General features: G+C 45.9%; 1 protein-coding gene across 1 annotated transcript in view; it reads right to left on the bottom strand.

The window, feature by feature from the left end:
- The window catches only part of ATH9 (ABC2 homolog 9), a 77,230-nt gene that overhangs the window by 12,313 nt on the left and 42,112 nt on the right, over positions 1 to 22,805 (bottom strand). Inside the window, exons 2-8 of the mRNA XM_086824648.1 lie at positions 21,292 to 21,446; positions 16,597 to 16,722; positions 16,393 to 16,488; positions 16,187 to 16,287; positions 16,013 to 16,049; positions 14,931 to 15,149; positions 14,697 to 14,808 (exon numbers count right to left, since the gene is read on the bottom strand). Coding sequence (XP_086680774.1) covers positions 14,697 to 14,808; positions 14,931 to 15,149; positions 16,013 to 16,049; positions 16,187 to 16,287; positions 16,393 to 16,488; positions 16,597 to 16,722; positions 21,292 to 21,446 — 846 coding nt within the window. The remainder of the gene's footprint in view (positions 1 to 14,696; positions 14,809 to 14,930; positions 15,150 to 16,012; positions 16,050 to 16,186; positions 16,288 to 16,392; positions 16,489 to 16,596; positions 16,723 to 21,291; positions 21,447 to 22,805) is intronic.

The following is a 22,805-nucleotide window of genomic DNA, read 5'->3' as shown; positions in this document are numbered from 1 at the left end:
CCAAATGACCTCAACCTTGCCGATGGGACAGTGTCAAAAAGTTTCTCATATCCATGTTTGGCTGCCTTAATTATCACTCCAAGTGCTAGAAGCCCACGGGGCTCACAACTCAAACCCCTCGTCTCTCCCACCAACTAGTGAGGTGTATGCCAAAAATCTTTGTCATCCAATGCCTACACAGAGCTCAGGAGTAAAAGAAAAGGCCGCCTTGCTACTGTAAATATGAACTGAAACAGACCTTCAATAAGCCCTAACCTACGTGAGCATGAACTCATGCTTGAGCTCCATCTTGTGCACAACAGGTTGCTTGCTTGAGATTACACAAGCAGGAGCTCGTAATGTTGATTGTTGTTCAGCTCAAACAGTCTCTCACATGTGAAAGATTGTGGAGCATAGTGAATAGCTATGGTGGATCATAACAAGAGGATAGCATGATTAGCAACATGATTAAGAGCTAATGATAATGATTAAGCTTAATAGAGTACTAATCAAACTCGTGGGAGATTACAGCATAAACTTGATCACTTTATTCATAAAAAGGAGCCTCTTTTATAGGTACATTACAAGCATAAGGAGCCAAGTCTGATTCCCCCATAATTTCTCCACTATTCTCTCTCTTTGACCCATTTTCCTCTCCCGGATTGTAGGCCTTCAGCTAGATTTCATTCGTTCTTTCTCTCACTTGATTTTCTAGACATTCCTACGTAGAAATGATGGCTTTACTTGCTTACTGCCTTTTACAAAGCTCAAGTGACTCTAAGGTTGTTTGGACTAATACACCTTTGGCTAAATGACTCCTCCTAGTGATGGGTAATGGTTGCATTCCCAACCTCACACACAAAATGAAAGAATGATTCTCTCTCTCAGCCAATGGAAGCTCTCTCACACTCTTAATGAGCTGAATGCTTCTCTCTTTCTCACACAGAAATTCAGAGATCTCACTCTCAGTTCACAAGAAGAATGAATGGCTATCTCTCTTACATAGATGCAAAGAAATGATGCGCTTTCTCTTTCTCTAAGAAGAGACCCTTATGCCCAAGGTTTGCAGAAATCTCACAAAGATTAATTTCTCTCTCTCCACAGTGCCACTCAATGGAAGATGACTCACAAATCTCACACATGGATGAGGAAAAAACAGAGATTTCTCCACATACACAAAGCTCACTAATCACCATAAAGTGCCACTCAAAACAAAGATTAGGAAAGATGATTAACAGCCTCACAACGTGTTAATCTACTCACTATTGTGCCACCCAATTAATGAGAAGAATTAACCCCAACTGTCACCCAAATAACCCATACACAAAGATGCCCCCTCTCAAGAAGTGCTAGCTCAAGAAATGCTAGAGCACTCCCACGGAAGGGAGCTCTGATACCATATTAAAATCTAACTTACATAGCATAGTTGTTACGAGGCGCGCCTCTAACATTTCGAGGCGTTCGAGGTGTACGACTGCCTGATTGAGGCGTCCACACAAAAAAAAAATGCTGGTTTGAGTCTTTAAGACGGGGGTTTTAAGGGCCCAAGGCAGCCCCTCTCACACATTCTCTCTCCCTCATGCGCGTGTGTGAGAGAGAGAGAAAGAAAGAAAGAAAGAAAGCTATATTAACGTCTACTAGAGGCCGAACTCGACCTATGAGACAAAAACTGAGAGTACATCTGAAGTTGGTGTCTCATCATCAAAGAGAACAACTAAATGAGACTAAAAGTACAATAAACTAATTGTCCTACAGTTATAAGAACAGAACTGTAAGACTCCGAGATGATACTGAGTAGAAAATACTGGAAAATACTGAAAAATGTATATCAGGTAGATCCATGTATGCTGATCAGTTGAAGTGTTGCCCTCTCCTTAGATCAAGTATCTTCGCCATGGCCTTTCTCAAGACCCAAAGTTCAAACTTCAAACTTCAAACACACTAGGATGATGATGTTTTTTATACCCACTTTTGGAGCTATCTCTATACTCTACCGGTTCATTTCATTTTACTTTGTACCCTTGAATCTTGATGATGTACCCAAATAATGAGGATGGACTATTTTGGTCTCATAGGTCATTTTGGCCTTTTGCAGACGTTTAATACAGCTTTCTTTCTTTCACACACACACTCTCTCTCTCTCCCTCTCTCATACACACCCTCTCTCTCCCTCCCTCAAGGCTCATACATACACACTCTAGTCTCTCACTCTCTCTCTCAACTTTCACTATATATATATATATATATAACAAACGCCTCTAACATGCCTCCAACGTCTCTAAAAAATACGAGTCTTTCGAGGCCCGTACCATACCCACCTCGTACCAAACGCCTCTGATGCCTCTAACAACCTTGTTACATAGTAGAGCTACTCATTAGTGAAACAAGCATAGATGAGGCTTGACACAAGTATTCCACAAAGTTCTCAGTATCAATCAATAGAAGTACATGATTATATAGACTCACCAAGAGCTCTCGCATGACCTAAGCAATGTTGGTCATGACCACTCCCAGCTAGTTCAGGTGTGAACCTAGCTTACTCACGGGCACTTTTTTCCTATGGCTGGACACTGGTTTTTTCCCTGTGTGAACACGTGTGTTGGGCACCTTGCCCTAGGCTTTTATTTGTACTCATTGTACTTTTGTACCTCATTAACAAAGAGACTTTTCCAGCAGCTCACTCTCCCACGTTTCTTGTTCAAGCTCATTGTGTGTGTGTGTGTGTGTGTGTGTGTGTGTGTGTGTGTGTGTGTGTGTTGGTGTACACGCAAGCTCTCCCCAACCCCAACATTGGTATCAGAGCTGTTTAGGGTTAGGGTTTTGCCCACTTGTTGGGCGCGTTAGGGTTTCGCGCACCTGTTGTGCGCCGCTTGCCGTAGGTTTCGAGCCACCTGCCCTACGCCATCTGCAACAGTCCACCACCTTGTGCCGCCTTACAATAGCCCTGCGCCGCCTGCCATCACCTCCTGTTCGCTGCCCTGTCTGCCGCCCTGCACCAGTCATGTTCGCCGCCCTACGCCACCGCCTGTACCTACTGTAGAACTTATCGGGCCGACTGTACCTTGTACTTGCCATAGAACAGCACCGCCGTACAGATCTGCTGTGAGTCCCTGCACATTCAACTGCACTCGTCTCCTTGAAACCTGTGCCAACAGTAACCAACCAACTTTGCTATCATTTCTAATTTCTTTCAAAAATTTCAAAAATTGCTAAAAAATTTAGCAAATTGGCTGCATTAATTTTGGGGCTTTTCACATTGGCATTGATTTCATCAAATCTGGTGTGTAATTGCACTAGAAATTTGGGGATTTTGCAAAAATTGACACTATTTCCAAGTCTATTATAGACATTTGCAGGCATTTTGGCATTACAGGTACATTTCTTTGGCATTGGGACATTTCCCCTAATTTTTTGGGTGTTACAGCATTGGAATAGGTGATAAAGACACATTTGGGGCATTTCCCCAATTTTTCAGGTGTCTCAACATTGGATTGCTTTGCAGATTTTGGCCTTGATTCAGTCACACTACCTGTTTGTACGCATTTGTGACAACCATGTCTGGGAATACTAGTGATTTGTTTGGTATGCTCTCCATTGATGATAAGTTGGATGGCACCAACTATCCTATGTGAGCATATATGATGAAACATGTACTAGTTGCAAAGAATTTGTGGGTCTATGTATCAGGGGCTGACGTCAAGTCTATTGTACCTGCACGAGCAGCAAGTACTTCAGGGACTATTGATGCAGGTGATGATGTATCTTTAGGTGGTGCTACATCTTCTGCACCTTTGCCACCCACTCCAGAACAGCTAAGATGGGATGCCAAGGATGCAGGCACATGCTTTGATTGCCCTTTCATGCAAAAGACAGGTTATACCGCACATTCGTTCATGCACTTCTGCTAAGGGTGCATGGAATGTACTTGCTTCTTTGTATCGAGTTTGCAATGAGACTTGAGTTGCCCATCTTCGCAAGAAGATTGAGTCTGAGCATATGGATGAGGGTGATTCAATGGACAAGTTCCTTACCCGCATCAAGGATTTGCAAGAGGAGCTTATCAACATTGATGAGATCATTCCAGATGGTTCACTTGTATCTACAATGCTTTAGGGTTTGCCAGAATCCTATTAGGGTTTTGCTACTACTCATCGTCTACTCATGAAGGGTACTCCAAACTTGTATACCTTTGATGAGTTGGTGACTCTCTTATTGCAAGAAGAGTAGTCTCGTTCTAACAGGACTACTATGCTTTCTGCTGATCAGGCATTTGGTGCCTTTGATCTAAACAAAGGTAAATTTGGGGCTTCATCGGGTGGTAAGCCTAACGGCAAACCACATGCCCATTCAGATTCTACCTCGTCTAAAGAGGGTGAAACCAAGAAAAAGAAGAGATGCAACTATTGCAAAAAACCTAGCCATCTCATTGAGGAATGCATGAAGCGCATTGAGAGTGAAAAGAAAAAGAAGCAGCAAGGTTTGGCTGCTACAGTGGACACTAAAGAAGAGGCTAACTTTGCTCATGAGGGCTATGCATTAGTAGTTACATGCAGTTTGCCTGCTTCTTGTAAGTCTGTCCCAGTTGGAGATTGGTACTTTGATAGTGGTGCTTCTAAGCACATAACTTCTTGCAGGGATCTATTTGCCACTTTGTAGGATTCACCTCCAGGTGGCATAGTTATGTGTGCCAATGATGCCTCCTACTCCATTAAAGGCATTGGCAATGTGGAGCTAACAGCATGTAATGGGGATAGTTTTACTCTTAGTGACACTTTATATATACCAAGCATTAAGAAGAATCTCATTTCTGTTTCAACCCTTGCATTATCCGGGTTTAAGGTTCAGTTTTCTCACCATTGTTGCTCAGTGTATGACAGCAGAGATTCAGCTTCTCTTATGCTTTTTGGGACATTTTGCAATGGCTTGTATAAGCTTGACATGTATGACAGGAGTACTCATTCTCATAATGCTATGGTTGCATCCACCTCTCGTGTGTTGAGTGACACTGAGTTATGGCATGCTCGGTTTGGTCACTTGAATTTCCCATCTCTTGTACGCTTGCAGAAGCAAGGTATGGTGCATCAGCTTCCTCCTATGCAGGTTCCATTCAAGCATGTATGTGAGGGATGCATTCTTGGAAAGATGCACAGGAATTCCTTTACTAAAGATGGTGCTATGAGGGCTGTCCGTCCATTACAGCTCATTCATAATGATCTTTGTGGCCCCATGAGAGGGCTCCATCTTTTGGAGGACACTTGTACTTCATCATGTTTATTGATAACTACACTCGGTTTTGTTAGGTGTATGGTTTAAAAGCGAAGTCAAGTGCCTTTGCAACTTTCAAAGACTTCCGTCCCATGGCTGAAAATGCTTGTGGACACAAGCTTGCTACATTGCGTACAGATCAAGGGGGGGAATATTTGTCAAATGAGTTCACATCTTACACGCAATTATATGGTATTTCCCATCAGTGTACTATCCCCTATACTCCTCAACAGAATGGAGTTGCAGAGAGACGTAATCACACACTTATGGAGATGGCATGCATGCTCAAGAGCAAAGATCTGCCTAGTAAGTTTTGGCTTGAGGCGGTTATGTGTGCCAATTATGTGCTTAAACGTTGTCCCATTAAAGCCTTGAAATCCATGACTACCTATGAGGCATGGAATGGCAAGATTCCAATGGTAACTCATATGAGAGTCTTTGGGTGTTTGGCATATGTGCATGTGCCCACACAGCAAAGACATAAGCTTAATGCAAAGGAAATCAAATGTATTTTCATTGGTTATAGTACTACTGAGAGTAAGCGATACAGACTCTATGTGCCTAATACAGGCAAGATCATTGTGTCAAGAGATGTTATCTTTGATGAAAATGCATCTCAACCACTCCTCTTATGTACCAAACAGCCATCTATTGGACCGGAAGATGTGTTTGATACTTTGTTTCCTTTATTCAATTCAAATGTGAATAATGTAGAGCCAGTTTCGATAGGCCTACAATGTCCACATCGTAGTTCGCTGAAGCTCCCGATTCCACCCTGCACGCCCCCCCTCTCTCTTTCGCCTGTGCGCCTCCCAACTCTCCGCCGTTTCGCTTTTTCACCCCCCGCCTGCCTTTGCTTTGTGCGCCCGCCTGCACGCCCCCCCTCTCGCTATCGCCTGTGCGCCTCCCTCTCCGCCTTCTCGTTTTTTCACCCCCCGCCTGCCTTCGCTCCCCTCTGCTCGCTTTTGCGCCCCCCCCCCTCCTGCCTCGCTGCTGCGCCTCCCTCCCTCCTCGCCATTCGGCCCCCAGCTCCCTCTTCGCCTGTTCGCCCCCCATCCCCTCTGTCGCCTGTTCGCCCCCCTCCTTTCAGCCTGTTCGCGCCCGCCCCCCCCCCTTCAGCAGCGCCCCGCCTCCCCTTTTGTTGCCGCCCCCCCCCCCCCCCCCCCCCCCCCCCCCCCCCCCCCAGGGTTTCTCTGTCGTTTTCCCCCTCTCCCTCCTCTTTCGTGTTGTTCACCCCCAGGGGGTTTTGTTTTTCTTCATTTTCATCCGGTCTTCGCCTCTTTGGGTGCAGCCCGTTTCTTGCAGGTTTTCCGCATTCGCCTCGCCTTCGCCTGAGCTTCAGACTCTGATGGAGACTCCTCCCGCCTCGCCTCAGAGGGACTCACCCGCAGCCCCCTCGCCCGCCCCCGAGGTCATCCCCATCAGGCTTTCTCTTTCGCCGGAAGAGGAAGCGAGCCTCACTGCAGAGGTGGAACGCCTCCAGGCTCATTCCACCATCTGCCGTATAGTCGGCACTCGCCCCAGTAGAGGGGAGATCAGGGATCTTCTGCAGGCTCGCCTTCTTGCAGATGTGGGCAAGATCCTGGATGTACAGCTCCTGGGCCGGGGCCATTATCAGATCGAGTTCGAGGCCGCCCAGAGCGTTGCCAAGGTCCTTGCCATGAGTCCTCTGGACATCAGGGGTGCTCGGGCTTTCTTCAGACCTTGGCAGCATGGATTTGACCCAGCAGCGGCGGAGCAGGGAGAGCGCCTCTTCCATATTACAGTTTGTTTCCCTGGTCTCCGCCGGGAGTATCTTCCGCTCCTCCCCAGGCTCGGAGCATTGGTGGGCTCGGTACTAGAGACGGGCCCCTCAGCAGCTTCAGTGGTGGCCAGAGCAGCGGGGCTACCTTCGGTCAGAGTGTTGGTGTCTGACATCTCCTCCCTTCCTAAGGTCATTCAGCTACCTAGGATAGGGGGGGGGTGGATAGATCAGAGAGTGGAGTTCTCGGGGCTCCCGAACCAGTGCTTCATTTGCATCATCTGGCCAAGGCCTGCCCTCGTAGGAGACCTCGACCCTCACCACAGCAGCAGGCTACTGATGGCCCGCCCACAGATTCGGCTCGGCAGGCTGCCTCAGGGACACCTGCTCAGGCCACAGAGACCTCGGAGTGGCAGCCTGGACAGGGGCGCCGCCGAGGGAGACAGCCACAGCAGCATGCACAGAGACCGCTGCAGCAGCAGCCACAGTCTCAGCCTCACTGGGTTCCCGTGAGGAACAGCTTTGCTCCCCTTCAGGAGGAGACCCCTGCAGCGACTGAGGACCAGGAGATGCCAGCTCCTCCTTCTTCACCCCCCCCACCCCCGTCCCCTCCCACCGCCTCGTCTCCACCTTCGCCTCCTCCCGCCTCCGCTCCGGTTTCGGCAGCGGCTCCCTCTCCACCTCCCTCGCCTCCCCCTCCTCCCCCTCCGCCCGCCTCACCTTCCCGGGAGACCCTGGCAGTTCCCTGGCGCTCACCTGCAGTCCGGAGAGCGCTGAGCACTGACCTCGCTCGAGCATCACAGAGGAGACCTATGCCGATTAGGGCCTCACGGATTTCATCTATCCGCAGTCGGCTGAGTCGCCTTGGCATTAGACAGCGCTCGGAGGCCTTTGATTATACAGAGGCTGATCAGGAACTTTCTGTGGTCTGGGCGGGACGGTCAGCCAGCTCGGGCAAAGGTTGCATGGGCAGTTATTACACTTCCGCTGGCTCAGGGCGGTTTGGGCATTATAGATCCACTCGATCAGAGTAGAGCCTTATTGGGGAAGCTTATTGTTCGGGGGTTGCTTCCAGGCGCGCTGAGCCTTGGAAAGAGCTCCTCTTGCAGCGACTACAGGCCCGGGCGCCTCCTGCAGGGGGTACTTGGGCACCAGAGATTCGCTGGATCTTCATAGAGATGAGGAGGACAGGCCTCAGTAGAGGATGGGAGGACAGATTTGCTTTGAGTATCCTGAGAGCTTGGGAGCTGCTGAGACCGGGGCTCTCTCAGCGGCCTCCTTCTTGTGTTGAGGAGCGGGCCAGGCAGCCGCTCATCTGGAGCCCAGCGGTTCGTACAGAGCAGGGTCATATGCTGGGTTCTCGGCCTCGTCTAGCCTGGGGACCTTTAGCGGCAGGCCCAGCTCGTAGTTTTGGAGACTGGCAGGCTTTCTGCAGTCTACCAGAGGAGACCCAGGTGGAGAGGCTGAGTCACTTCAGAGGGGGGTTGATTATGAGGGACGATATTCAGGAGGCACTTACAGAGGAGTGGTTCACACCTCTCGAGCCAGTGGCCCCACGGTGGATGGGAGCCTTTACACAGTTGGAGATCCTGATTGCTGTCAGAGCTAGCACTGAGGATGGCAGATGCCTCTATTATGAGATACAGAATGAGGGCAGACTCCAGAGAGTGGAGGTGGAGTCGCCTTTGGTTGCAGAGTGCACTTTTCAGAGGATTCGGGTAGTGGCTGCCGCTTCTCGGAAGTGGCATATTGACCCCGACCCTGCTGACGTGCTCCCGGATTGGCGCATATGGGCATATGCAGCGCGCCCCTTGGCCCGGCTACAGTGGGACCCCGGGGAGTACGAGTGGCATGATCCTTATGCATCCCTTGAGGCCACAGAGATCACCTTTTTCCAGTATACTGTTCGGCTGGGACGGCATATTTTGACGGCGAGGAGGACGGTTTCTCCAGCGGCAGCGGGGCATTGGCGATTGCAGGGACTATCACAGGAGTTCCTGGAGGATTTCTGGGCTCGGCTCTGGGCTAGTCGACAGGCCCGCAGGATCTCGGCTTTTCAGTGGCTGGTCGCCCACAGGGGCTCAGCGGTTGGCACTTGGCTTGTTTACAGCGGTCTTCCGGCGGCCTGCGTCCGATGCGGCCACCCTATGGAGACACAGAGACATTGCCTTTGGGACTGCCCTCAGGCACAGCAGATTTGGCTGGGGATGCTGCGTATTCTGGCCCCCCTCTCTCCAGAGGGTATGTTTACGTGGGGTGCCGCTGCTTGGTCGACTTTATCAGGGCTTGCTATGGGCTATGAGATGGAGCAGGGCAGTCAGGCCATCAGATTTATTAGGGGCCAGCCTCGCCTGGTTCCGGCACCGGATTTCTCGTCCGCCAGCTGGACACAGGAGAGGGATTTACGATGGGAGCTCCTCAGCAGCCTCACCATCTGGTTCACCTGGAGGGCCCGGTGCTTTACGGCCTTTGAGGGGAGATTAGAGCCACCAGCAGAGACTGTTCGGGGGGTTTGGCAGGAGTTGATCCACACCCTGCGAGGACAGTACGACCGCATCCGGGGAGACTCGGATGAGGCGATCTTACGGCGCCAGGCCTTTCACACCACTTGGCGCTGCGGCCCGTTCTACACCCTACACACTGGATCCCCCAGTTGGCACTACAGGCCACCTCTCCCCCCCCCCTATTGTATGATTTAGCCGCTCAGTTCTTTAGACTGATGCTTGTATTTTGCAGCACCTAGGGAGAGTCTCCCGGGCTGCCATGATGTATTCACTGCTCTTCTTTCTGTTAGGAGCAGGAGAGATCTCTTTTGTAGCCCTACGGGCGTTTTTTACATAACTAATGAAAGGATCTTTTCTCGGAAAAAAAAAATGTAGAGCCAGTTTCAGCTCATTTACAACCACCTATGCCTGCTGAAAATCAGCAAAATCAGCAGCTGAACTTGTCCCAAATTGATCCTGAAATGCCTCAAATTTATCAAGATTCCTTGGGTGATGCATTGGCAGAGACTAGGAAGTCAAAAGCTATTTCTAGATGGCTGGTTGAGACTTTGCGTGATAGCAAACAGTCTACATTTATGCCAAGTCGTACATGTGCTGCTTCTCGCCATGCATCTTCACATTATGTGGATACAGCTCTTGTTGCCACCACTTGTAATGAGGAACCTATTTCTCATGTTGATGCATTGGAGGATGACAATTGGGTGGCAGCCATGCGTTCGGAGTTGGACTCCATTGACAAAAATGGTACTTGGGAGTTATGTGACTTGCCTCCTGGCAAGCGTACTATTGGCACAAAATGGGTTTTCAAGCTAGAACGTAAGCTTGATGGTTCAGTTGATCACCATAAGGCTCGCTTGGTCGCCAAAGGGTATGCCCACGTGAGGCCATTGACTGTGAGGAGACCTTTTCTCCTACTTCACGTATGACTACCATGCATACTATTATTGCATTGGCTGCACACAAACAATGGCATGTACATCAGTTGGATGTCAAAACTGCCTTCTTGAATGGCGATTTGCAAGAAGAAGTTTATGTATCTCAGTCTCTTGGCTTTGTTCAAAAAAGTGCAAAAAGAAAAGTACGTCGTTTACATTCAGTATGCTATTTCTGAGTTGAGCAGGTTCATGCATTGTCCGATCTATGGTAGTTCTTCTACATTATGCTTGCTTGCATTTACAAATAGTGATTGGGCAAGTTGCTATGACACGAGAGTGTCAACCGGGGGTAACTGTTTTCTTCTTGGTGACTCATGCATCTCATGGCTTAGTAAGAAGTAGCCTACAGTGGCCACTTCTAGCTCTGAAGCTGAATACAGGGCAACCTTTACAACTACTGTGGAATGTGTTTGGCTACGACACCTATTAGCCGATCTTGGTGTTGGATAGCAGTCCCCTACCACCATTTACACTGAGAGTCAGAGTGTTTTGGCAATTGCACAAAACCCAGTATTTTATGCCCGCACAAAGCATATTGAGGTTCACTATCATTATGTTAGGAAAAGGCTCCATGCAAGAGAGATTGACTTGGCTTATGTGCCTACACATGCCAATATAGCAGATGGGTTTACAAAGTCTCTTTCGAGGGAAAAGTTTGAAGCTTTCCGCAAAGCTTTGAGCTTACAGCCTCTACCAGCGTAGTCTGTTATACCCTATCTCCATTCACACCATTCACTTGAGAGGGTTTTGTTGGTCATGACCACTCCCGGCTAGTTCAGGTGTGAACCCAGCTTACTCACGGACACTTTTCCTTGTGGATGGACACAGGTTTTTTCCTCGTGTGAACACACTTATGTGTGTTGGGCACCTTGCCCTAGGCTTTTATTTGTACTCATTGTACTTTTGTACCTCATTAACAAAGAGTACTTTTCCAGCAGCTCACTCTCCCACGTTTCTTGTTCAAGCTCACTGTGTGCGTGTATGTGTGTGTGTGTGTGTGTGTGTGTGTGTGTTGGTGTACAAGCAAGCTCTCCCCAACCCCAACAACCAATGATATCAAGGGCATACCACCCAGCCCTATCTAGATCTATCCTATAGGTTAATAGCCCTTTAGTAATTGGCCTTTTGACCAAGGGAAACAACCCTATACTTCATGTCTATATCAAATGCTAAATGTGCATGTGCACACATGGATGCTAGATCACATAGATCTTTCAACACCCTCTCTTGATCTAAGCATGCATACCTCACAGGGTGTGCTTGATCAAGGACTCACATAGTACAAAATGCCCATTGGCTATAAATGTTACATCAAAGAATGTTGTTTAATCTAGACGACACCAAAATTCTTCCTTCACATATAGTAGGGATGTGAAAGGTAAGGAGTACAACACATAACATTCAACCATTGCCACAGTAGGTATCACAACGTTCACCAAGAATAAGATCCCACTGCAGTTGAAGTCGGTAATCATCCCAAGAGTACATTGCCTATAGTAGCATTGATGGCATGGATCTCCTTCTTGGAGGATCTCGAGAAGGAGATCTATGCATGATCAGGAGTAAGCCGTCGATGCCACATCACATAATATGTGCAGAGTTTGGGGTAGCCCTACTAGTCACAAATGCTCTCTTCTTGACCATTACTTACATTCAGCATGTATACTCCCTGGATAGAGACCGTGTCCCCCTCAGCTAGCACTAGAGTCTTCTATGCACTATATGATGAGAAGGAGAGGGAGTAGTAGGGAAGCCAGGACGAACTTTCCTCCATCTCACAAAGAAGACGGCCACCACCCCTACCACAGCAAGTATGGTACTTGGAGGTAGTTGAATGGTTTCATGCACATGGATTGCAGATTGATGGTCTCCCCCAATTTCAGTACAGCCTAGACTCTCCGCACCTCTCACGACAAGAAATCAAAAGGATCTTCTAGTTGGATCTACTCGGCCTTCACATACACCAGACTTCAGTGTCATCATCAGAGATTGGGACGAAGCGTGAATCTACAGAGAGCATATTTTGAGACTCGTTGGGGATGGATTCTTTGAGATCCCAAGGTACATGCAGATCCACATGTCACACGCTATGCGCATCACGAGACGATTAGTTAGCTTAGAGTATCCTACCACCGCCTCCGAGTACAGATTGCGAGAGCCAAGAACATCCCACAAGATAAGCGGATACACACAGTATACACCATAGGTTGGATCTACTCGGCCTACACATACGCCAGACTTGGGTGTCGTCATCAAAGGTTGGGACGAAACGTGAGTTCTACAGAAAGCATATTTTAAGATTTGCTGGGGATGGATTCTTTGAGATCCCAAGGTACATGCAGATCCACATGTCACACGCTATGCGCATCACGAGACGATTAGTTAGCTTAGAGTATCCTACCACCGCCTCCGAGTACAGATTGCGAGAGCCAAGAACATCCCACAAGATAAGCGGATACACACAGTATACACCATAGGTTGGATCTACTCGGCCTACACATACGCCAGACTTGGGTGTCGTCATCAAAGGTTGGGACGAAACGTGAGTTCTACAGAAAGCATATTTTAAGATTTGCTGGGGATGGATTCTTTGAGATCCCAAGGTACATGCAGATCCACGTCACACGCTATGCGCATCGCGAGACGATTAGTCAGCTTAGACTCTCCGCACCTCTCACGACAAGAAATCAAAAGGATCTTCTAGTTGGATCTACTCGGCCTTCACATACACCAGACTTCAGTGTCATCATCAGAGATTGGGACGAAGCGTGAATCTACAGAGAGCATATTTTGAGACTCGTTGGGGATGGATTCTTTGAGATCCCAAGGTACATGCAGATCCACATGTCACACGCTATGCGCATCACGAGACGATTAGTTAGCTTAGAGTATCCTACCACCGCCTCCGAGTACAGATTGCGAGAGCCAAGAACATCCCACAAGATAAGCGGATACACACAGTATACACCATAGGTTGGATCTACTCGGCCTACACATACGCCAGACTTGGGTGTCGTCATCAAAGGTTGGGACGAAACGTGAGTTCTACAGAAAGCATATTTTAAGATTTGCTGGGGATGGATTCTTTGAGATCCCAAGGTACATGCAGATCCACGTCACACGCTATGCGCATCGCGAGACGATTAGTCAGCTTAGACTCTCCTCCCACCACCTCCGAGTAGAAGTTGGGAGAGCCAAGAACATCAGGAAACTTATAGAGTCATCTTTCAGTTTTCAGTTCTTTTTTAGTTTTCCCATGTACTGTATACCTGCTCTAAAGTTGACCACTACCAGTTGGTCCTCTTTAGCCCAGTGTTTCTGTGATATTTTTACATTTTGTTTTTGTGATGGTTGCCTGATTAGGGGCTAGCCCCCTAGAGTTAGGAAAGAAAGAAATTTTTATGTCTCCTATGAGATCATGAATAGTAAATGATACCATGTCCGTGTATCCCGTCAGTCAAGCTTGGCGATGAAGTTAATGTTTGCAGTATACCTCTCTGATACCAAATTAAGGCAATTGGCTAGATGCAAGTGTTTAGAAGAGAGTGATAATGATGGCGGAAGACTAGAAATGCACAAACACAAGCACAAGCATTTAAATACCCTACAGTTAACTCCATATTAATCTATGGAGCGAAAACTTCAAAATACAAAAGACTGCTCACAATTGTTAACCCAAGGAAAATGTGACCAATGCAGAGATGCCCAAGTTGATGAAAATGTGGATGCTTTTCCTAAACAATAGCTGACTCTGCTAGTCCCACCTTCGACACACACTTATCAGCTCCTCTGAACTGCTTTACTGCTGATGTAGAAGGAAGAGATGATTGATTAATGGAAGGAGGGGGGCCGCCGGAGGGGGGGTTGCGCTGCTCTGTATTTATACGCCATCAAGCCCCTTCATGGCTGATCTGCTGGTTGGCAGCTGTCCGGCAGCCCAAATCTAGTCCTGCCAGCCTGGCCCCTTTCCTGTGTGCCCGTCGGCAGCTTCCATCCCTGACTGAAGCTGCCTAAACAATGCTAATCCTGACCGTAATATGCAGATATGTCACACTCTGTGTCTACCCTGCAGCTTTATCTCTACTACAGCTTTGTGCCTGTCTCTCAATTGGTTTTTCTTCCGTACAATCAATACAGCCTGATTCCTTGAGTTACCTCATCCCCAAATTGCTTACCCCTTGCTCCCACTTACCACCTACCTTTAGCAAAAAAATGTATACCTTCAGATCCACAAGGTCACTCCCCAAAACAATGAGGTCAACGAAGCAGTACCTAAAAGACTAAGCTCATTGGTGGATGCCAATTGTACCATCATGTTAGCTGCATGGGGATCGCAGTGTACAAATCCATGTCGAAAAATCATTTCTGCAAATGCTCGATTGATCTGTGCAAACCATAGTGAGATTAATAGGCCTTTGATGAAATGTTGCAATTCAGAAAATGTTAAGAACTTCGAGTCAAAAATTAAAAGGAGCAACAGGGTATTTAGGGACTCCGTAGGCTCACAAGTCTTGAGATGTCATTTGGTTTAAGACCAAGCTGCTTGATTGCCTTGACATCCGTTACTTTCACACCTTCTATGAACTCCATTGTTAGAAGCTTGGACGTGCTTAGATTCCAATACACCTTGGGGACATAGATCCACCTTGCTAAGTGGGGTGACAGTGCGCGAAAATTTTTGGTACACCTTTCCCCATTCTTTGCTTCGTGGATGAAATTGAGCTCCTATCGCATAAAAAATGTATGGCAACTGGTTAGGCAGAGATGGGTGCATGTATGCATGGCCACATAGCTCAACAAACAAGAAAAAACACATGCTAATTTATGATCTCCCTCCATGTCTGGCTGCTCTTTGAGGGAGTCTGCAAGTGTCTGGGGAAGCCAAACTTGGAGCCACCTAAAACCATAAGGGCCTACCTAAAAAATGCTAGATCTGAAAGAAAGCCTGAGGATGAATACATGGCCACTACACACGTCATGCGTGAAGCCATATGGCTCCAACAGATGCTCAAGTATCTTGGTTTTACCTCAGGGAGAAGACACACGAGATTGGTTGTGATAACCTATCATGCATAGGTTTGGCCGTAAATCCATTTGATCATCAGAGGAACATACATACTGATGTCCACAAACACTTCCTATATGAGAAAGTGGAATCAAGGCCAAGATACTTGGGCAATGGCGCTTTGCTCAGAACAACTGCCTAATTGCAGCCTGCTCCAGGCTTATGAATTCGATTTGTTATGTTGTTTGTTATAACATGTAAATAAGATACTTGAGCAGTTTGAAATGAGGTAGCAGGTCTATCCGACTCAGTGTCCATAGTGTGTCAGTTTGGCCAAACCTCATTAAAAATATAATGAAGATTTAGTCAAACTTTCACCTGACAGGAACATAACACTATCCCATGCATCAAGGTGGCTGAACGAATCCTAAAAGTGAAGAGCCCAATCAAAAAAGCAACCCATGATGGTCACGTTTAGAGCCCAATCAAACCTTAAAGGTACAAGATTACACTGGTGGTGTAAATGCTACTTGTGCTGCATGCCAGCCAAAACCAGGAACAAGATTGCTAAGATGCCACTCACCTTTGGCAGGCTCTCTTGCACTTCAGCCACCAGCCACCTGCCATACAGAAGCCAGTTATCTAACCAAGTCATTACCTACCCAGATTGATGAACCTTGCGATCCCTTTGCCTTCACAATCTTACTGGATCAGAAAAAATTTAAAAAAATTGCATGAGTATCAATTGAAACCTTACCCATAGTCAAAGTTTGGAAACAACAAGTGTACAACCCTAACAACAAGCTTCACAGTAGCTATATCTATAGCAGCTGTGTCTGTGAGATGTGCGTGCTGAACCTGTTTCAGGCAATCAAATGTTCATGAATCATGATGTTATGTAGAATTGGGATCGTGAGTTCACAAGAGGTGCAGAACAAGATTATTTTGAGAGAAAATAATTACCTTTACAGCAACCTTCTTCCCATCAAAAGTATGAGCAACATGCACTTGGGCCAGAGACGCACTTGCAAGTGGCACTGGATCAAAATCTTTGTAAACCTAAACCAAAAAGAAACTAAGAATGCTTACTCACAAACTCCGCTTAGGATGGCTTGAAAACACGAACTTGCCACCAGACCCACCACAATATAAATATAAACATTATACCTCATGGGGAAGTCGCCCTAGCTCCAATTTGAATAAATCACAAACTTGATCATATGTAGAGACGGGGCATTTGTCCAGCATACAGTTTCTCATAACTTGCACATACTCTTGGGGTAGTAGGTATTCCTGACAAACACACCCATCAAGATAGCAGAAGTGTAGTAGAATAGCTTTAGCAGCAGCACAAAGGAACTGCCAAACTGCCAAAATAAAAAGGTTCCTTGGCAGAAGAACGTTACTGCATTTTATGGCATATAGGCCCATAAGTAGGTCCTCTTCCACAATAATTAAAGTCATCGGGCAGGAGCTCACACTATCCACTAGCAATCCCCCTTATCCATTAAGCCCCTATGCATCCCCCTCTTTCTTGCATTCATACGCAATGCACAAATGAGCTTGTTTGAGTGGAGATCAATGTAGCAACACACATAGATGCAGCAAGAAAGGAGAGAGAGAGATGGAAGCACAACACTCAAAGTAGATTGATGAGAATGAGTGAAGTACATGTGAAGTGACATGATAAGGTCACTTACACTCATAAGAGTGTGTACATACGCTCGGAGAAAAAACCTCCTAAAGAGACCGGCCCATTATTAGCCTACGTCCACATATCACTACCATATAGTATATTTTTGGCTCCCTTTTATTCGGGATGCAGTGATTTCTGGATATCCTATGGATCGATGATTTTTCTATGGATTCCTATTGGCGGCTGAAATGCTTGTAAAACTATTTGCAGCAGAAATGTTTATGGAGCACCAAGATATTTATGCCTATGACTCATTCTCATCTTATGTTCTACACTTAAGTCCACCTCTCCTTCCAGGTCTATGATCAAAATACCACCACGGAGTGCACGTGGTAGAGTGAACTTGAGCCCACCTCTCCCCCAAGGTGTGTGGTCCGAATACCAACATGGAGTGTATGTGGTAGAGTGAACTTTAGCCCACCTCTCCTCTAAAGTGTATGCACTGAGTACCGACACAAAGTGCATGTGGTAGAGTGGACATGACACCTTGTTGGCAAGGGACTTATGTCTACGCCAAGGGTCATGTGGATTAACATCTCCTTGGCAGGGGACTATGTCTATGCCAATTGTAGATGTTACCTTGGATTCACTCATGGAAGGGTGGTGGCCCTGGTGAGTGATTCTGTTAACTCATGGAAGGGTGGTAGCCCTAGTGAGTGTCGCATCAACTCATGGAAGGGTGGTAGCCCTGGTGAGAAAGCTCTCATGGAAGGGGAAACCTTGGTTAGCTTCACGGAACTTGGAAGGATCGTTGCCCTGGTGAGGCAGTTGTATTCTTGTATCGGGTGTAGGTGACATGTGAAGCATGTTTGACTTGGGCATGCATATGGACCATACGAGTGTTGCTCTTATGCCATCCAATGGCATGACAAGATGTTGTAGCTATGTATTCTGCTTCTTTTATTTTTGCAAGTACTTAAAGCTACTTATGGATTTATGAATATTTGGAACACAGTTGGCTCTTTTGCTTGTGTCAAGTTATTATTAGAATCGTTGACTCGAGATATGGATAAAGTTCCTTGATACGGTTGCCTCTTGTGTCCGTATTTGACTTCGGATCGTGGATCTAGATATTATATGGCTTTAAATGCTTCGATTAAGAAATACTACTAATTGGTAGTGGCACTACTATACTTGAAGGATATTTTAGTGGTATCAAGCTTATTCAATTGCGGTCAACTGCTTTATAAGATGGAGGGGATGTCACCATCTGACCCTTTTCCCACCTTTCTCTAGAGATTTGGGAAAAGCCCACAAATGAAGATTCAAGGTGTGAACGGGGATTTCCACAGATGCAGGGAAGTTTTGTTAAGGAACACAGGGTGGCACACCTATGTTAGGCCAAGGTTTGGCACAAAATATTCTTGGAAGGCTTCCAGATGGACTTAAAGATGGACCACAGGACATTAATTCTATGGATTTTATTCATTTATATGGATTTATAAGGTTTATAAGCATGTGTGTCCACGCTCATGAAGTTGGTCGGCCAAATTTATAAGTGAGTACACACCAAAACCAGCCAAAACCCAGATTTTGGGCACCTGGATGCGTGGAAAAGCTACACGAGTTGCTAAACAAGGCTAGAATTGATATTTTTGAGAGGGGACAGTTATTTTCTTGTGGTGGGAACTGGCTTGATCTACACACTCCACCTCTATGGAAAATCTAGTGCATCTCTTCTAGGGCTGTTTTTCAGCAGACCAACTTGCTGCAGGTGCTCCTCAAGGCTGGTCCCAAGGTTATGTGCATGAACAGGGCAGAGGCACTTCCTTCTCTGGTGCCTGCTCCCTCTAGTGGTGATTTGGGCCTCTTTTGTGTGCTGTTTTCTCTGTTCGACAGTGTACAAACAGGCTGTACAGCAGTACCTATCGCAGTGGACACATGGTTTGGCAACCTTGGGGTGCGTGCTAGAAGCATAGGTGATCTTCTGAGAATCGTCTGTAGGGCTGAAAACAGAGATCCAGGGCTGGACAGCAAGGATCTTCCAGATGAAAGTGTGCTCTTTTGGGTGCAGAGGTGTTTCTCAAGTGGCCCATGCATAGACGGTGATACCGTGGGTGATTCTTTGAAGAGCTTCATCGGGGAAAGTGTGTTGTTTTTCAGACCTTCATGAAGACCAAGGCGTTCTTCTTCGACAGACCTCCGTGTGCAAGGGTAACGCTTGTGAGGATGGTGATTGTTGTGTTTTTTTTCTCTCTTCATCGCCCCCTTCTGGCCACACTTCTGGGGCTGTTTTGCAGGAATCTAGGACAGTTTTGAGAGCTCTTCTGGGGCTGATTTGAGGGTCCGTTTTGGGGCGGTTTTCGCGTAGAGTTCGGGGTTGTTTTGGCACTGTACCGGGCTGTTTTATGGACTGTTTACGAGCTGATTCGTGGACTGTTTAGAACATAAAGTTTGGCAAAAAAGCTCCGTGCAAATCTCCCTGCAGCAAAGCCATGGAAATCTGGTACATAAGCCACCCGCACCTTGGAAAATCTTGTAAAAGCTTCTTTGAAGTAATAAAGGAGTTACCTAGGGGGGTGGCTGTTTCGGCTCAGTGTGGTGTTCTATTTATTGTTATGTTTTGCTTCCGCTACAATTTTATATTTTCTCTTGTGCAAAAGAAGAGTATTCTGTTGGATTTGTCAATCTGTCTGGTCTGGTCTCGTTACATTTTTTGACCTCGTACGAGGGTTTTCTTTTATTACATGGACCTTTTGACCATGGGTTTGGGATGATACAATTAGCTTTAAGCCTAGGCTGTCAAAGAGAGCTCTCCAAAACAGACTTGTGGAGTTTGGCTCTCTTGTTCCCCACAATAACCTTGGGCATCCCATGGTGTTTAAACACCTATTCCAAGATAATTTGAGCCATACGCTCTGCCTTAATGGATTTCTTGACAAGAATAAAACCTGCACGTTTGCTAGACCTATTTTTAACAGTGGTCCATATGCCATCATTCCCAAAAGGTATTCAAGGTAAATCCATGATGACATCCATTGTAATACTTTTTCATGGCTAATCTCACAAATGAAAAGGCTGAAGTAAACCAAGTGTTTTATGCCTATCAAATTTGACCTTTTGGCACATTACACACCCACAAACAAAAACTTATTTATCCTCTCACAACCCTAGCCACAGAAAATCTCTCTCAAGCACATATGTAGTGACATAAATACTTTTATGCATGACCTTCTATCAAAGATTCCATAGCCAATTTTGCAACGTAAGGTATCCTTCTCTTCCATATAAGAGGGGCATATAGTAACCCATATGCATGCAAAATCTTCATCCAGATAATAAAATCCTCTCATGTCCTGCGTATGGTCATGCATGACATTCATGTATGACCTTCTACCAAAGACACTTGACCACATAGCCAGTTTGCATCGTAAGGTGTCCTTCTCTTACCATGTAAGAGGGATATCTTTTCCCATCTTTTAGGGCAGCCCCTATGCATGCAAAATCTCCATCCAAATAATAAGAATTTCGCATCTTAGAGAGATCTTCATGATAAACAATAAAAATTGCAGCCACATGTGGTCTTCTAGACAATGTATCGCCTACTACATTATTGCCCCAAGGGTATATAGAATCTAAAATTGAAACCTTAAGAAGAATCTCATACATTTCTCAAACAGCTTGGTGTGACATGCATACAGAAGCTGAATTGGATTAACACAAAGCACATGAGAGATTAACCCTAATAATAACAGAGAAGGTCAAGCTTTCTAGCTTAACCATTGCCTTTTAGAAGGATTACTTAGTTGATTAGAGAGTAGAGGAAGGGTCCAAACAAGAGGGATTGACACAACTCTTAGCCTCTTTAGTCTCTCCATAGGGACTTCCATGATCCAAGACAAGTTAAACCACCTCTTAGAGGGGTCACTTATGTGTTTGTGTATATGTGTGTTAACCACCTCTTAGATGGGTCACAATAGTATCTAAATAGTTGTGTGATGTAACATAAGCAATGATATCAGGAGAAGAACTTCTGGGATAACGGTAGTGTACTTTCATTGAAATAAACATCCTTTAAATTTGAAAAAAAATGAAAATTCATTCATTAGAAGGTAAGAACAAAGGAATCATAGAGGAAATTATTCACATAAACAAAAACATAAAACATTATGAGCATTACAAATAATGACAATAATATCATCCAAAAAAAACATGAATCCTTTTACCATTTGACCAATGTGCTGTCCGAGTTTGATATATATGCCTCCATTCTTAAAACACAAATCTTTAAGTCTATTTGCAGATCGGACATGTGCCTCATGTTTTGCTTTTGCCCTCTCTAAGCTTTCTTGAGCCAGTCCATACAAGGAGTAATTATAATCTGTTATGAAAGAAACATATAATCGATGTAAGAGCCAAAACAATGCATTAGTGATATGTACAAAGAGTCAACCACCCCCCTGCCCCAAAAAGTTGCATTCAGACTAAAGCAACTTGCATGGCATGCACAAACTACTACCCTAAAGCAACTTGCCAAACAGCCATAATGGTGTTATGCAGCTAGACTGGCAACACTAATGAGGTTAGAGCAATGCTAATTAGTGGATCAATTGTGGAGAAACTTAGTATTAGTTGGGTATCAGTAATTAGGCTAATGTAAAGTGATTTTAAGGGCAATCTAATGTAGTATTCTATATATGTAAGAATTAGGCTCCTTAATGATGTCTCCCAACTGGGTAGAGACCTAGGGATAATGCACCCAGATTACAACCTGGCCAAGCTCAAGCCTTACACCTTGGTGATATGGGACACACGGACTTGGGGTGTGGAGTTCAAGCATGGTGTTGGTCTGAACTCTAAGCACATCCCATTCCAATCTACCCAAGCAAGACTTGCAAGAGCCTGTTCACTGCCATCTGCCATGAAATTTCTCTAAAGTGGAAAATCATACTCAATACTTAAACTTGCAGATACTTTGTCACTTGCAGCTGCATCAGGCCCCATAAGCATATGATATAACTACTTAGGCCACGTACATGTTGGAAATATTGTTCATCCCCACATGGACTCCATGCATGCTTGTATCTGGTCCATTTATAAGGCCCTGCATTGCATATTTATCTACTATTTTTTGCAGCATTTTTAGGAGCATTTTTAGCTTATTTTATGGACTCTTGTCCAGGTCGGCCTGTAGAACCTAGCCGACCAGTTCATGAGGACCTATATAATAGGTGCCTCATTCCCACATCATTTTATCTCTGATTTCAGCCGACTCGTACATACCAGCACTCATGGGCCTCCCTCGTGCTGTACCTTCATTCATATTCAGGTTCTTGATCATCTGCAGTCTACTGTCTACATATATATGCTGTTTTATTCTCTGTTTTCAGATTTACAGCAGTAGCACAAAATTTTCACATGGTATCAGAGCCTAGAACTGCTCTAGGACCTGCGTTTTCCTTCATGAACCTGTTGTTTACAGATTTCAGCACATAAAGACCCGCATTTTCAGATCTAGGAGCTGCGTTTTTCATCAGAAAGCTGCGTTTTCTCGGAGGTGCTGCATTTTCCTCAATCGGGCTGTGTTTCTCTTCACAGAGCATCTGTGGTGCCATTAAACCTTGGAGAACCATTTCTTTTCTCCCTTTTGGTTTTTTCCCACCCTCCCACCCTGCATTCCTTCTTCTTCATCCTCATACTAACTGTGCTCAATTTCAGTTTTAGAGGAGGACCAGCTGCT

Source organism: Cibotium barometz, chromosome 31 (genome assembly GCF_041138505.1).
Source record: "Cibotium barometz isolate CiBa-2024 chromosome 31, ASM4113850v1, whole genome shotgun sequence".
NCBI classification, from domain to species: domain Eukaryota; kingdom Viridiplantae; phylum Streptophyta; class Polypodiopsida; order Cyatheales; family Cibotiaceae; genus Cibotium; species Cibotium barometz.
The sequence above is the reverse complement of the archived record's forward strand: the minus strand, read 5'-3'. Positions and strand labels throughout refer to the sequence as shown.